Genomic DNA, 13,619 nt, shown 5'->3' with positions numbered 1-13,619 from the left:
TGCCATAGAGTTTCCAGAAACTCCTAGAACTACCTATGTAATTTCTAGGGTTTTTTTACCAGAAGTGATGTGACTCCACAACCATCCCACCAGTTGCCAGGCACTGGCAAACCCTAATTGGTAACCCTAGGCTGCCCTGGAAATATTACATAAACAGTGTAAACTCTAGTCTAGCTACCCTCATTAGATGAACTGTTGTCAAGCGGGTTTAGGCACAAAAAGGGGATGAAGTAGCATGGTGTTAGGCTTGACAAAGCAAGGAGCCACACTGGATCTCAGATTCTCTAAGGATCTATCAGGAGATCTCAGTGACAAGGATCTTCTGACAGTCGTCCAGGATAGTCAAAAAAAGGGAGACTAGAGATTTCCAGTAATGCCACAAAGGCAAGCCTAGCAGTACAGCAAGAGACATAGTGCAACTGTGGATTCTGTATTTTTCCAGATTTGCTGGCAATCTTGTTGCTCATCTTGCAATTCCATGCATTCTACCATTTAACTCAACAAAGGCTGACACCTTCCTTCAGCATAAGGAGCCTTCCCACCAGATTATGTTGCTCTTCTGCCAGAGGAGGAGGAGGCAATTAAGTTGGAGGAAGACTACTTTGGCTGGAGGAACTCTTCAGACTTTGCTGAACAGAGTGGTAGGAGCCGGGCCAATAACGCTTACTGACTTTGTATGTTCCTATTAACTCTTGGTCAGTGACAACAATGGGCTACCCACAACAAGAAGGATGAGCCTGCTTCCAACTACTGCACCACTGCGCAGAGCTCTGTACTGTGGCCTACGATCACATCAGACAGTGGAGTGTTCTGTGTACAATTATGGTTGATTGTTGAGTATGGATAGCTGAGCTGGTTCCTTGGATCCTCCAACATAAGCCTTTGATGAACATGGGGGAGGCAGAGTATTTTGAGATAATAAAGAAAAGCTACAGAGAAGAGAAAGAGCCCCGTGGCCCAGAGTGGTAAGCTGCAGCACTGCAGTCAAAAGCTCTGCTCACAACCTGAATTCGATCCCAATGGAAGTTGGTTTCAGGTAGCCGGCTCAAGGTTGATTCAGCCTTCCATCCTTCCGAGGGCAGTAAAATGAGTGCACAGCTTGCTGGGGGTAAAGGGAAGATGACTGGGGAAGGCACTGGCAAACCACCCCATAAACAAAAGTCTGCCTACTAAACATCGGGGTGTGACGTCACCCCATGGGTCAGGAATGACCTGGTGCTTGCACAGGGGACCTTTACCTTTACCTTTTTTACAGAGAAGAGAATAAAGATGGATGCTTGAGAATTGCTATTAAGACAAAAAAAAAAAAAGAATTGTTGGTTGTGTTTGCTGAGAAGAGAACAAGAACCAGTGTTTTTAAATAATAGGTAGATTGAGGTTTGAATATGGGGAAGCGCTTTTTGTAAACTGTAAGAGTAATTCGCAATTAGAATGTGCTGCTCAGGGAGATTGTGGAGTTTAGTCCTGGAGGATCTCAGGAACAGTTGGGTAGGCACCTTCAGGAGCAAGAGGCCTACTTTAGGAAAGACGGTAGAACCAGATCAATTAGATTCCTGTTTGGGAACCTTTCCTGTTTGCCTTTACACTCCTGAAAATTTGAATGCATCTGATGTTGCTGCCATGGAGCTGCATTCATAAAAGTCCTCTGAGTGTTTCTGCCCATCTTGGAGTTTTGGTATTAAGCAGTCTTCTTTCCTCTCACTGTACTTGCAGTTTCAGATTCGAGCACTAGAATCTCAGAAACGGCAGCAGGAGATCGTACTGCGCAGGAAAACCCAAGAGGTGAGTGGCGCTATCACTTTCCACAGGGCAGACTAGTGCTGTGCCTCTGCAAAGACCATAATCTGCATTGCAGAGCTCTCCCTCTAACCCAAAAGCCCAAGTGGATTATTTGGGTATGCTTGGTTTTATCATTCATGAATAGACTAGAGACTTTAATGATCCAAGTAAGGGATATCTCTACTGCTGCTCAAGAGTCACCTGAGATTCTGCACAAAGCAGCAGGGGTTGGAATTGGTAATGCTTCCTCTGGCATGCAAATGTAATTCTGCAGCTCAGTTTCTGTTTATCCAAAGCAGTTCTGTTGCTTCTTACCATCAAACTGGACACTGTCCCTACTGCACCAAGCCTTGCTTAATGCATAGTTAATGCATGGTTCCCAAACTGACTCTTTGTTGGAAAAGAAGTCTTATTAGGTATTGTCTTTTGACATTTTGCACAACATTCTGTGATGCATTTAATGAGTTAATCCTTGAAGTCAGCATCTTTAAGAGCCTTGACACTGGGCTTGGATTGCAGTACATCTACCAGCGTGAGTAAAAGTCCAATTGCTTGATGTCTTATTCCATCCCTGTATTTCCATTCTTCAGGACTGCTTCTTGTCATTACCTAGGTTTCTGCTCTGCGCCGTCTGACCAAACCTATGTCCGATCGGGTTGCTGGGAGGATGAACCAGAAATCAGCCATGCTGGACTCAGGCGCTGAGGTCTCCACCAGCACCACCTCCTCAGAGCCAGAATCTGGTTCTCGGTCTGTATCCAGCATTGTGCGCCAGTGGAATCGGAAAATCAACACCTTCCTGGGAGATTCTCCTCCTTCCATGAATGGGACTCGGACCGTCAGGTGAGATTTACCAGTTTGGTCAAAATTTAGAGAAGTCTTCCTAGAGTGTATAAAAGCACCTTTGGTAGAATGAAGTAAATTCCTTCAATTGAAGCCAGACATCTTAGGTGGTTGGCTTCTGTGCATTCTTTTCTGTGCCTTCGTTTAATTGGTAGTGTACAATGAGGCTCCTGGGGCCAGTTCTATGCACCAGGAGTGCTTGGGATGACATAACCCAGGGTGTTTAGAGTGATGGTGTGATTATCCTATTTGGTTTTGATTACTACATGATTGTCTTCTGCAGAAAGAAGTTTGCAAAGAAAGGAGCAAACCAGACCTTCAGTAAGACAGCCCGCTTGAAGTGGCAGTCTCTGGAGCGGCGTGTCTTTGATATTGTCATGCAGAGGATGACTGTCATCAACCTGGAATCAGATATGGAACGGCTCATCAAGGTGAAAGAGGCTTGTGCAGCTCCCATCGCGGCAACTAACTGAGCTTAGGCAGGAATTCGCATAAAACTGGCTGAGGATAAAAATTCCACTTGCTTTCTTTCCATTTCAGAAACGCGAGGAACTGTCCCTGATGCAAGAAATGCTTCTGGGGAAGAGGGAGAAACTGCTGACAGAGAACCCCGAAGAGCAGAAGGGACTTCAGGAGCTGAATGAGGAGATTGAGGTGCTGGCAGCCAACATTGACTACATCAATGACAGCATCTCTGACTGCCAAGCCACTATCATGCAGATTGAAGAGACCAAGGTGGGCCACGTCTGGGAACAGTGAACAGTTTGGGAGGGCAGCAGATTAAGGTTTTGGAGGCTGGGTTAGAGAAGGAGGTTTTGGAGGCTGGCTCCTTTGTTTAGATGCTCTGATATTATGTGTGTTAAGTGCCGTCAAGTCACTTCCGACTCATGGCGACCCTATGAATCAGTGTCCTCCAAAACGTCCTATCTTTAACAGCCTTGCTCAGGTCTTGCAGATTGAGGGCTGTGGCTTCCTTTATAGAGTCAATCCATCTCTTGTCGGGTCTTCCTCTTTGGAATTAACAAAAAGGGGGGGGAACGCAACCTTAGCAAGACAGAGAACCTAAAAGTTGAGCTGCAAATTTATGCAAAATACTGATATTGTTTATTATAAAGTGTACACTCAATTAAAAACACTAGGGCCAGAAATTAGGCGGGTCTTCCTCTTTTCCTGCTGCCTTCAACTTTTCCTAGCATGATTGTAACAGGATGTAACAGGCTGCATTTAGTGGTTCAGGAAGATTAATATTTTCTGGATTTAGCAAATTAAAATATCTCTCTCTCTCTCTCTCTCTCTCTCTCTCTCTATCTCTCTCTCTCTCTCTCTCTCTCTATCTCTCTCTATCTATCGAGATGTAAAACAGACACTTGAAATAAGTCTGTGAATCGCAGAATTTCTTGGAACTTTGCTTTAACAGTTAGGCATTTCACACCTCTCTGAGGACACCGTAGGACTGGGCATTATTTAAAGATGGGATAGCTAGTTATCCATGCCAGAATTTAACAGTGTACATGAATTTGGTATTCTGCAAGATCTCTACGAGACAAGTCCTCTGATTAGTCTGCAGTGCACGTGCTTCAAGCTAATCTGAAAAGTTACCTCTTGAACACGGAGCAGTCAACCCAATATCTTGGGCAGCAAAGTGTTCCTTTCCTTCTCCAGACCCTTTCATAATACCTTCCCTTCTTCCATGGATATTTTCTTCTTCTTAGGAAGAACTGGATTCTACTGACACCTCTGTGGTGATCAGCTCTTGTTCTCTGGCTGAAGCACGACTACTGCTGGATAATTTCCTCAAGGCCTCCATAGACAAGGTAGGTCAACAGGACTAACCCTTTGTATGGATCAAGAGGTCATTAAGTCACAGCTTAATGACTGAGAAACAGAACAGTCTTTTCAAATATCAAAAATAGGATATAATTGTTTTTTGACAAGTCTATTGGACTTAACATTGGGATGGGGGTGTATTTTCAGGGATTAGAAAGCCTCTGTATCTGGGCCAGAACTCTCTGAAAATTCTGTGTTTTTGTGTAACAATAAGCTTTACTGAGAAATTAAAATCTCAGGGCTAAACTAAGTTAAGGTTGAAGAACAGCCTATCTGTATCATGAAATCATGAACTGGAATATAAAAAGAACCCATTAAAAAATCCTGGTCTTCAGGGCACTGTGCATGGTTCAGCACAAAACTGGTGAAGAGGTTGAGTCTAGAACCCTTCCTCCACCCCCCAGTTCTTGTCCAGCTCTAGAAAACCTTCACTGAGGGCCTTTGGTGTCTTCACACAGAGCTTGCAGGTGGCCCAAAAGGAAGCTCAGATACGACTTCTGGAAGGACGCTTGAGACAAACAGATGTGACTGGCTCCTCCCAGAATCACCACATCCTGGATGCCCTGCGGGAGAAGGCAGAATCTCATCCCGAGCTTCAGGCACTCATCCACAATGTCCAGCAAGGTGGGAATGTGGAGTCAATCCCTTTTACTCTTTGGGGAGGATCAGAGGTCCACTTAATTATCCAGGAAAAAGCTGTGACTCAGTGGTAGAGCACATGGCTTGCACACTGAAGGACCCCAGGTTCTGTTACTGCCATATCCAGTTAAAGGCTCTCAGGTAACAGGTGTTGGTGAATACCTTTCTCTGCCTGAAACCCTAGAGAGATGCTGCCAGACTGAGCTAGACGGACCCATGAGCAACACTCTGTAATAACTGCCTAGCTGGCAAAGGCCCTGCCCATGTGCCAGTGAATGTGATCTGAACATATGTTTTGCTTTATGCAGAAAATGGCTATGCCAGTACAGATGAGGAAATCTCTGAGTTCAGCTTGGCCTCAGAAGGGAGGTAAGTGTGCCCCCTGGGCAAATGGGTACTGCCCAATCTCCCCTGCCCTGCATTGGCTATGAAAAGGTGAAAATTAAACCTGTTGATCAATAAAAGCACCCAAAAAAGTCAGTTTAAGCCCTGTTTCATTCTTCCATGGGCTTTTCTCTCTCTGATGAATACAGAGATAAAGATACCCCCATGCAGGAGTGAAGATGACTAGTCCTGACTATGGGGCCAAGACTTTACAGTGAGGGATCATGGGTTGGAAGCTGGGCTTCCTACTGTGCTTCTTACTCAAAAATTGTGTGCTCCATATTCTTTTTTGTGTTTTCTACAGTTTTTCCCAGTCTTTTTCCATGAAGGGCTCTGCCAGTCAGGATGACTTCAAGTGCAGAGTAAGTTGAAAGCCTCAGTCTGAAAAACATGGCTCTAGACAGGATGTAGGTGCAAAGAGCTGCAGATCTGCACTGCAGATCTGCATATATAAACTATTGCTTGCAAGAAAAGCCACCATTCTCACAAGGCTGAACATTTTGATGAAGGCACTCATGTGATCAGATTTATAGTGAGTCATTTTTTAAAGAAACCTACTGCCCGGAGCCATTTAAAATATAATTCTAGGCATGCAGAAAAAAATGCCTCCACAAGGAAGTGGGGGGAAAGAAAAGCCTTCTTTCAAACGTAGTCAATCTATAATCTGTCTCCTTCCCCTTCCTTTCAGGCTCAGAGCAGAGTTTTCTCCACTGTTTTTAGTTTCCATCAGAGCCAGCTAGTCCAGCTCCATTCTTATGCCATGAGTGGGGAGCCTCATGTTTTGACATTGGCTTCCCCAGTTTTTATTTGAGCCTAGATAAAATCTTTATACTGAATTTTGCCAACTAGAGTCAGTGCTTTAAATCCAGATGTTATTGCATTACTATTCTGCTCCGGTAAATTCAACAAAGGAAATTAAAACAAAGCCCTGATGTGCCTCTTCCACTCATTTCTCTGCCTCATTGGAGCAGCCACTCAAATTACTACCTCCTATACTGGCCCACTTGAAATCCAGTGGGATGGAGGTAAAGCAACATTATTAGGACTCTTTTGTTTTCCATACTAAATTCAGAACTGGAGCAGGTGATTTCATTTTACCAAGACTGCCCAGATGCTAGATTTACAGACTGAGAAAGAGAAAACTGACCGAGAAGTGCTAGTTTTCCGGTTCTGGGTCCCATCTGTACTGGCAGTCTAGGAATAGCTTTGATATCATTCTGCCTTTGGAAGGGGCTCATTCCTCCTGATCTTTGTTTTAGGGAGAGCCCAAGCTGTCTGGCCAGATGAAGGCTGTGTCTGCAGAGTGCCTGGGGCCCATGCTGGATATCTCCACCAAGAACATCACTAAGTCATTGGCCTCTCTCATGGAGATCAAAGAGGATGGAGTTGGCTTTTCCATACATGATGCTTACTACAAGGAGAAGGTTTCTCGCACCATCAGCCTGCCCACTCGAGGGAGCACATTGTAAGTTGCAGTAGTGTAGGCCCTGTTTGACTGACTGGAGAGTGGGTGGCTATTGGCTTGGGAGACTGAGATCCAGTGCTTTTATTTTGTTTAGATACACCTCACAGCCACTTCTTCAGGCAGTATTTGACCAATCCTCTTGACACCCAAGTGGCTTCTTTACGTTGAGGTAGAGAGGCTGTAGGCATAGAGGCAGCAGAGAACAGTGCATGGTCCTGGGGCCAGAGTCAACACCCTCCTTTGCTGGCAAAGTCTTAATTACAGAAGAGCAAGATGAGTGATTTCTGATCCCATACGCCCTTCTTTATTGGCTCTCAATCCTGACTTAAACCTGATGCTGAAGGAGGCAAAAGCACTCCCTCATGGGTCTTTGCACTCAGACAGCATCTTGTTTAAACAGGGCTGCTACCTATGCAGAGCAGCGGTGCAATGTGCTGCAGATAGCTGTTGTACATGGGTAGTTGCCCAGTTTAAACGAGACACTGTGAATTCAAAGTCGCCTGGATGAGTCTTTTTTTTACTTCAGCTAGTGTTGTATTTAAATTATGGCTCAAACTAATATAATTTCCCCCAAGTTTTCTGCAGGCCTCTCTCAGATGTCAGCTTCCTATATGGGGTTTACTGCACAGTAGGGAGTACTACTCAGGTTTTTGTTGCTGCAGCGAATGTACAAACGGGATATGAACAGCATAGTCTGTACTAGTGACCATCAGCCATGGGAATGGGCAGGAACAAAGTCAGGCTAAAACATCCATCCTGGCTGCTATGTGAAGACCAGGAGTGCTGAAATAATGTTTTCAGTCACATGTGAGGACTGGTAATGAGAGTCACTTCCAATATTTAGCAACTACCACATGGTACCTTCCTCCAAGGGTCCATACCATTGTATAATTCACTTAGAGGATTACCTAGATGAGAGAACCATTGCAGTGTAATGTGTAGAGCGTTGTATGGAGAGTGGGCAGTCCTGGGTTCAAATCCCCCACTCAACCATGAAGCGGAGCATATTTGGGGCAGTCATTCTCTCTCAAACCAGCCTACCTTACAACCTTGGTGTATGGATGAAGTGAATGAGAGAAGATGCATGCACGCCATTCTGAGCTCATCGGGTAAGATAAAGATGTGGTAGACTGCATTCTTTCTGCCCATGCAAAGTTATCTACCCATGCCTTCTTCCTGTTGTGTACAAACTAAGAGATTTTGATACTAAGGCACTTTCATACAAGGGATTATCTGTGATTAAACTCTGTGCCCTGCAAAATAGTGGCATCTGCTCTGAGAACCACACAGATAATGTTCGAAACAAGGGAGCCTTTCCCTGGAAACTAACCAACTCTTCCTCCAGCCCTAGGCAATCCCGCGGCTCAGACACATCACCCCTTACAAGGAGGAAGTCCTATGACCGGGGCCAGCCCATCAGGTGGGTGTGTGCAAGTGCAAGATCATTTGACAGCTATGCTTCCATTTTGCCATCGATGCAGGAGTGAATGACTTGATGATGTAGAATCTGATAGTACCAGGAGCGCACAGGCGCTGGAAGGCCCAGGGACAGAATGAGTCTGCTGTCAGTGCAACCCTTTGCATCTTTCTTTCTCACCCAGGACTCCAGATGTTGGATTCACTCCCCCCTCATCTCCTCCCAGCAGGCCACGCAATGACCGCAACGTCTTCTCCCGCCTCACCAGCAACCAGAGCCAGGGCTCAGCACTGGACAAGTAAGACCAATTGTGAGACTAGGGAATGAATGAATGGTTTTATTTGCATTTAGCCATAGGCCATTACAAAGATGTCAAGGATACCACATGTAACTTAGTAAAGGAAATAGAAGGTTAATAAAATTCTGGATTGGTAATAAATACATATAATAAAAATATGCTAAGACACGACTGAGACACCACCACAATTTTTAGTTATTATTTCTCTGATTGAATGGATTTTAGCAGTTTTATTATGTATATAACTGCTAAAATCCATTCAATCAGAGAAATAATAACTAAAAATTGTGGTGGTGTCTCAGTCGGCCAATGGGACCTAGCAACCATTAAAATCAACCTGAAGGTTGTGAGACTAGGGGAGGATGCCATCCCAGCGCTGACGACAGTGGTGAAATTGGCAGTGATAGGTTACAGCTACTGGCAGCAGTAGCTCACATGACGGGGCAGAGGAAGGACTCCAGCTATTGCTATTGATGGGGGAAAGGACGGTACCCATACTGGAGGGCATCAGGATGTGGCAACAGAGGTGCCAACGTAAACACTGCTGCAGCACCATATGAGTGCACATATTTTCCAATTACATCCTGCTTTCTGCCTGGTACTAAAGCTTCATGTTTTCTCAGCCTTTGGTAGTATATAATATTACACTTGTCCCCATTTGTCCTGGAGGTAACTGTTTGCCTGTGCCACCAGCTTAGATAATGAGATGTAAGGTTACATGGAATATGGAAAGAGCCTGAGTGACACAGGGAGCAGGTCTGCTCAGAAGTAAGCCCCATTTTATTCAAAGGGGCTTAACTCCTAGAAATATGTTCTTAGCATTTCAAGCCACAGTCTCAGAAAAGCATCTGAACTTAGGCCTCCTCCCAGGGCAGTTGCCTTTGTCAGAACTTATGGCTAAAAAACTCCAGGAGCCTTCCTGTTGCCCCTCTTCCCATGTACATCAGAAACAGGGTTTATTGATGGAGAAGTGGGAAGATCCTGTCTGCAGACTGTCTGGTGGTCTTTCTGCTCAAATTTTAACATTGCCTGGGGCGGGGAGAGGTTGTTCTGCCTTTTCCAGCATAGCAAGTAGAGAACTTTGAGCAGCTCAGTGCTTCCAGTTACTTAACACCATGGTGTTTTCCGCAAGGAGATGGGCTAGCGTGGTTTTCCCACTGTTGCTGCGGCTGCCAATTCAGCACAGCAGCGACAGGGTTTCCATATGGCAGGTTTCCCTGCAGTTTTCCAGCACTTGCCATTCCCATACCACCAGAGGCTTTTCTGAGTTCCTTTTTTGTTTTGTTTTTACTGGCAGTAGACTATAATGTAATAGCAATCTGCCTGCCAGGTCTCTAAATTCCAAGCTTTTTTATTTATACGTGTGTGTGTGTGTGTGTGTATTTCTAGCCCTTGTTGCAGAGATACAAGTGGAAAGGCATATCATCACAGTGAAAAAGGCTAGTGGCTTACTTTAAAATATAAAACTGGGGATTCAGAGAACGTGACAGATTGTTACAACATTATAACACTATAATGATATTCAGCTGGCTTTTTTTTTTAAATGCCTTCCAGTGGCAGAGGGGAAATGGCCCTGGACAACTGGGGCAGAGAAAATGGTGGGGATATGAGTGTCACTCAGAAAATCTGGACTTTTCCCATGGTTGCATTGCTGTGATCTTACATTGCTGCAAAACAGACTTGGGAAAGATCACAGGAAGGACAGGGAAAAGCTGAGAGGTGCATGGACGCATCACAGTGCTGTGGGGAAGCAGGAAAAAACCCACTTCCTAATAACATCCATGTTGGGGCAAGTAACCTGTGTGCAGGTGACCTGTGTCAGTCCATAAAAAGGGCCACGTGGGTCCTGGCCTTCCAAACACCGGCTTTTTTGCTTTTGAATCTGTCCAGTCTTTTTGTCCAGAGCACTTCCTGACAGTGTCTCCTCGGTAGAACAGCTGTTGCGTAGTTGCTGCATCTTTAATGAGAACAGTGGATGTCTGTAACAGAAGCCCCCTTGAGCTTAAAGGAATCGGCACGGTAGCTTACAAGCACCTGCTCAAAGACCCAACTAGCAGGGGCAGTCTCCGCCATGTCTTCTGCAGAATGACCAGCATGTCCATGGCATTGCTTAAGTGAGGCACGGGAGCTGCAGCAGATGTTGCTTAGAAACAGACCGCCCAGTGCCCACCCCCCAGAAGCCCTGCCTAGGCTCTCCCAGGATTGTTTGTAGGCTCTGATTCTGCCCAAGAGCCAAGTGTGCGAAAGAATTTGGATGACATGCAAACTTCAGGATCCCAGGAATCTCTTGTCTGTTTTTTTTAAAAAGCAAGTTTCTGGTCCTTAAGGCTGAGAAGATAAGCTTCCTAAGTGGTGAAATGGTTAGTGCACGAAGGTTTCTGCTCCTTCCTCCTTTGCTCCTGAGCCCTTTCTGTCTGTGGTCTGCTGTCCCCTGTCTGCCCTGCTAGCTTGGATGCAATAACCACCTTCCCCTTTTCTGACTTTGCTGCCGCCTTTCCTTCTCCTGGTTTTAATTACCCATAATCCTGCTAATTTTCTGTCCCTAGGTCTGATGACAGTGACTCCTCTGTCTCGGAGGTGCTGAGGTATAAAACTTACTATTTATTATGTAACTCTTCTTGCCTTCCTCTTTCTTATTCCTCCCCTTCCCTGCATAGAAAACCTGCATGCAACCAAACCCAGTGTGGTGTTTCTTTCCTTGTGCCGCTTCTGTTTGCTGAGTGCCTGATTTGTCTTTCCAGGTGGCTAATAGAATGTTCCATCAGGCTCACCACCTAGGCCACCTGGCACAACATGCTTGTTTTTTGTCCTGTGCTTGCTCCCACACTTCTCAAGGATAATGTCAGCAATCCCTGCCTGCATAGTTAGGACACCACATTAGCACTGCCGCTCTGAAAGCCTGTTTCCCGGGACGGTGAAATTGCATGTTGGTTGGCCTGGGCCAGCCACATCACCTGCTGTTACATACTTTAATACTATTTAGGATTAGGACCTAACAATCTGAGTAGTTCCTATCTATGCATATTGTTAGCTCCTAAGCCTGGGGTAATAGTGTGGGAATGAATCTGGCTTTTGAATGGTGGCATGTATTTTAGAATCATGAGTAGGCCTTATGGCAATGGAAAAGGACTGGAAAATTTCGAAGCAGCTCCAGCTTCATGATGGTCAAGAACTTCTTCACAATTTGCATCTTCCTGAATTTTTTAAGTCTTTGGCAGGCCTGCTTCCACGCACTTTAGTGTTTGCGGTGCCCTTTCGGATCTCCCCCACAGGCCTAGGTCACCTTCCCAATGTAATATTTAAATCTAAAAGTCTAATCCCCATCTTTAATCCTTATTTTTCATTATACAGACTGAATGCAGGCATATTTTACTAGTTTTCATTATTTATTTATTTCATTTATACCCTGCCTTTCTCCCCAATGTGGGGACCCAAAGCAGCTTACATTGTTCTCCTCTCCTCCATTTTATCCTCATAACAACCCTATGAGGTAGGTTATACAGTTTTCATAATGCATTCTAGACTCATATTGTGACTATTCTGGTAGCAGAATTTGGGAATGTCTGAGTGCAGAATAATAGACCACACAAATCATTCTGTTCCCTGGGTCTTATGCTAAAGCTGTACTTTGCTAGACAGAATCCAGTAGCACCTTAAAGACTAACAATTTCTGGCCGGGTATGAGCTTTCGTGAGCCACAGCTCACTTCTTTACATACAGCTAGAATGAGAGTCCATTTATCCTTAGGTAGAGAAGAGTGACACATCTATCCTTCTCTACTTAAGGATAGATGGACTCACGTTCTAGCTGTATCTGAAGAAGTGAGCTGTGGCTCACGAAAGCTCATACCCTGCCAGTAATGTTGTTAGTCTTTAAGGTGCTACTAAACTCTTGCTCTTTTCTACTGCTACAGACAGACTAACATGGCTACCCACCGTGTGCTGGACAGAAATGGCTTTCCCTTCTTCTGCTTAGTTCAAATGTAAAACAAAGTTCAGATTTTACCGTGTAAAGGGGAAGAGGCATAGAGGCAGAGCTTCTCTGTTTTTAGCTCTGCCTCACCATGAGAATTAGCTAAATACAGCCAGGAAGTTTGCATAATTTGTGAAGAAGGCAGAGCTTGGTAGGTGGCTTTTTTGTGTTAAGGGCTGACAGCAGCTGCTGTTCCCATATTGCCTGGATTTGTGCAGGTTTTCTAAAGAACATTCTTCTTGACAGTTTGTAGTGCTGAGAAGATGCTTATCTCCTCGCACCTCAGTTTGCACTGTTGCTGCATCAGGGTCATTACTCCCATTCTGGACTCAGAAATAGTTATATTCCAATCCTTTATTTTACTGCTAATGGGCTTTGTTTCTAAGTGTCATTTCCTGCTTGGTTTAAATCTCTCTAATAGCATCATTCAGCTGGCATTGTTGAAGCAAAGCATCCTAATCAGAACACCTTTCTGACTTCCAAGTGCATGAATGCATCTTCAAGCAAGCTAGTGGTGGATATTCATGGTAGCCCAAGGATTGGTGTCCAAAAGACAGGCACAGAAATCTGCAGAATTTGTAAAATGCTCGAGCTCTATTCATGATCCAAGAGATGTTTGTGTTTTGAAAGACTGATTGAGCTTAGGGGCTTTTGCCTGGTCAGTGCTGCAGGTTTAGCAAAATCCACATCAGGCACACACATACATGTACACACACAGAGAGAGGGATGATGATGAGCATCATCTTGCTGGCATCTGATAGGATCCTACAGCAGTTGTTTTGAGAAGCTGTGGTCTGTATTTCACTCCCTCCCATTGCAATGAACCTTAAGAACATAAGAAAGGCCATGCTGGATCAGACCAAGGTCCAGCAAGTCCAGCAGTCTGTTCGCACAGTGGTGCCTCTAGGAAGCCCACAAACAAGACGACTGCAGCAGCATTATCCTGCCTGTGTTCCACAGCACCTAATGTAACAGGCATTCTCCTCTGATCCTGG

The 13,619-nt window shown here is 44.9% G+C and overlaps 1 protein-coding gene across 3 annotated transcripts in view; it reads left to right on the top strand.

Annotated features, from left to right (window-relative positions):
- The window catches only part of KIF21B (kinesin family member 21B), an 80,825-nt gene that overhangs the window by 56,073 nt on the left and 11,133 nt on the right, over positions 1 to 13,619 (top strand). For 2 of the 3 annotated variants that reach the window (XM_056844303.1, XM_056844302.1), the window contains exons 17-28: positions 1,714 to 1,782; positions 2,393 to 2,622; positions 2,906 to 3,053; positions 3,163 to 3,357; positions 4,335 to 4,436; positions 4,908 to 5,073; positions 5,397 to 5,457; positions 5,777 to 5,834; positions 6,732 to 6,937; positions 8,283 to 8,357; positions 8,539 to 8,652; positions 11,199 to 11,237. In XM_056844303.1, coding sequence (XP_056700281.1) covers positions 1,714 to 1,782; positions 2,393 to 2,622; positions 2,906 to 3,053; positions 3,163 to 3,357; positions 4,335 to 4,436; positions 4,908 to 5,073; positions 5,397 to 5,457; positions 5,777 to 5,834; positions 6,732 to 6,937; positions 8,283 to 8,357; positions 8,539 to 8,652; positions 11,199 to 11,237 — 1,463 coding nt within the window. The remainder of the gene's footprint in view (positions 1 to 1,713; positions 1,783 to 2,392; positions 2,623 to 2,905; positions 3,054 to 3,162; positions 3,358 to 4,334; positions 4,437 to 4,907; positions 5,074 to 5,396; positions 5,458 to 5,776; positions 5,835 to 6,731; positions 6,938 to 8,282; positions 8,358 to 8,538; positions 8,653 to 11,198; positions 11,238 to 13,619) is intronic. The other variant, XM_056844304.1, reaches the window with a different exon arrangement.

Source organism: Euleptes europaea, chromosome 2 (genome assembly GCF_029931775.1).
Source record: "Euleptes europaea isolate rEulEur1 chromosome 2, rEulEur1.hap1, whole genome shotgun sequence".
Taxonomy (NCBI): domain Eukaryota; kingdom Metazoa; phylum Chordata; class Lepidosauria; order Squamata; family Sphaerodactylidae; genus Euleptes; species Euleptes europaea.
This window is presented reverse-complemented; position numbering and strand designations above follow the sequence as displayed.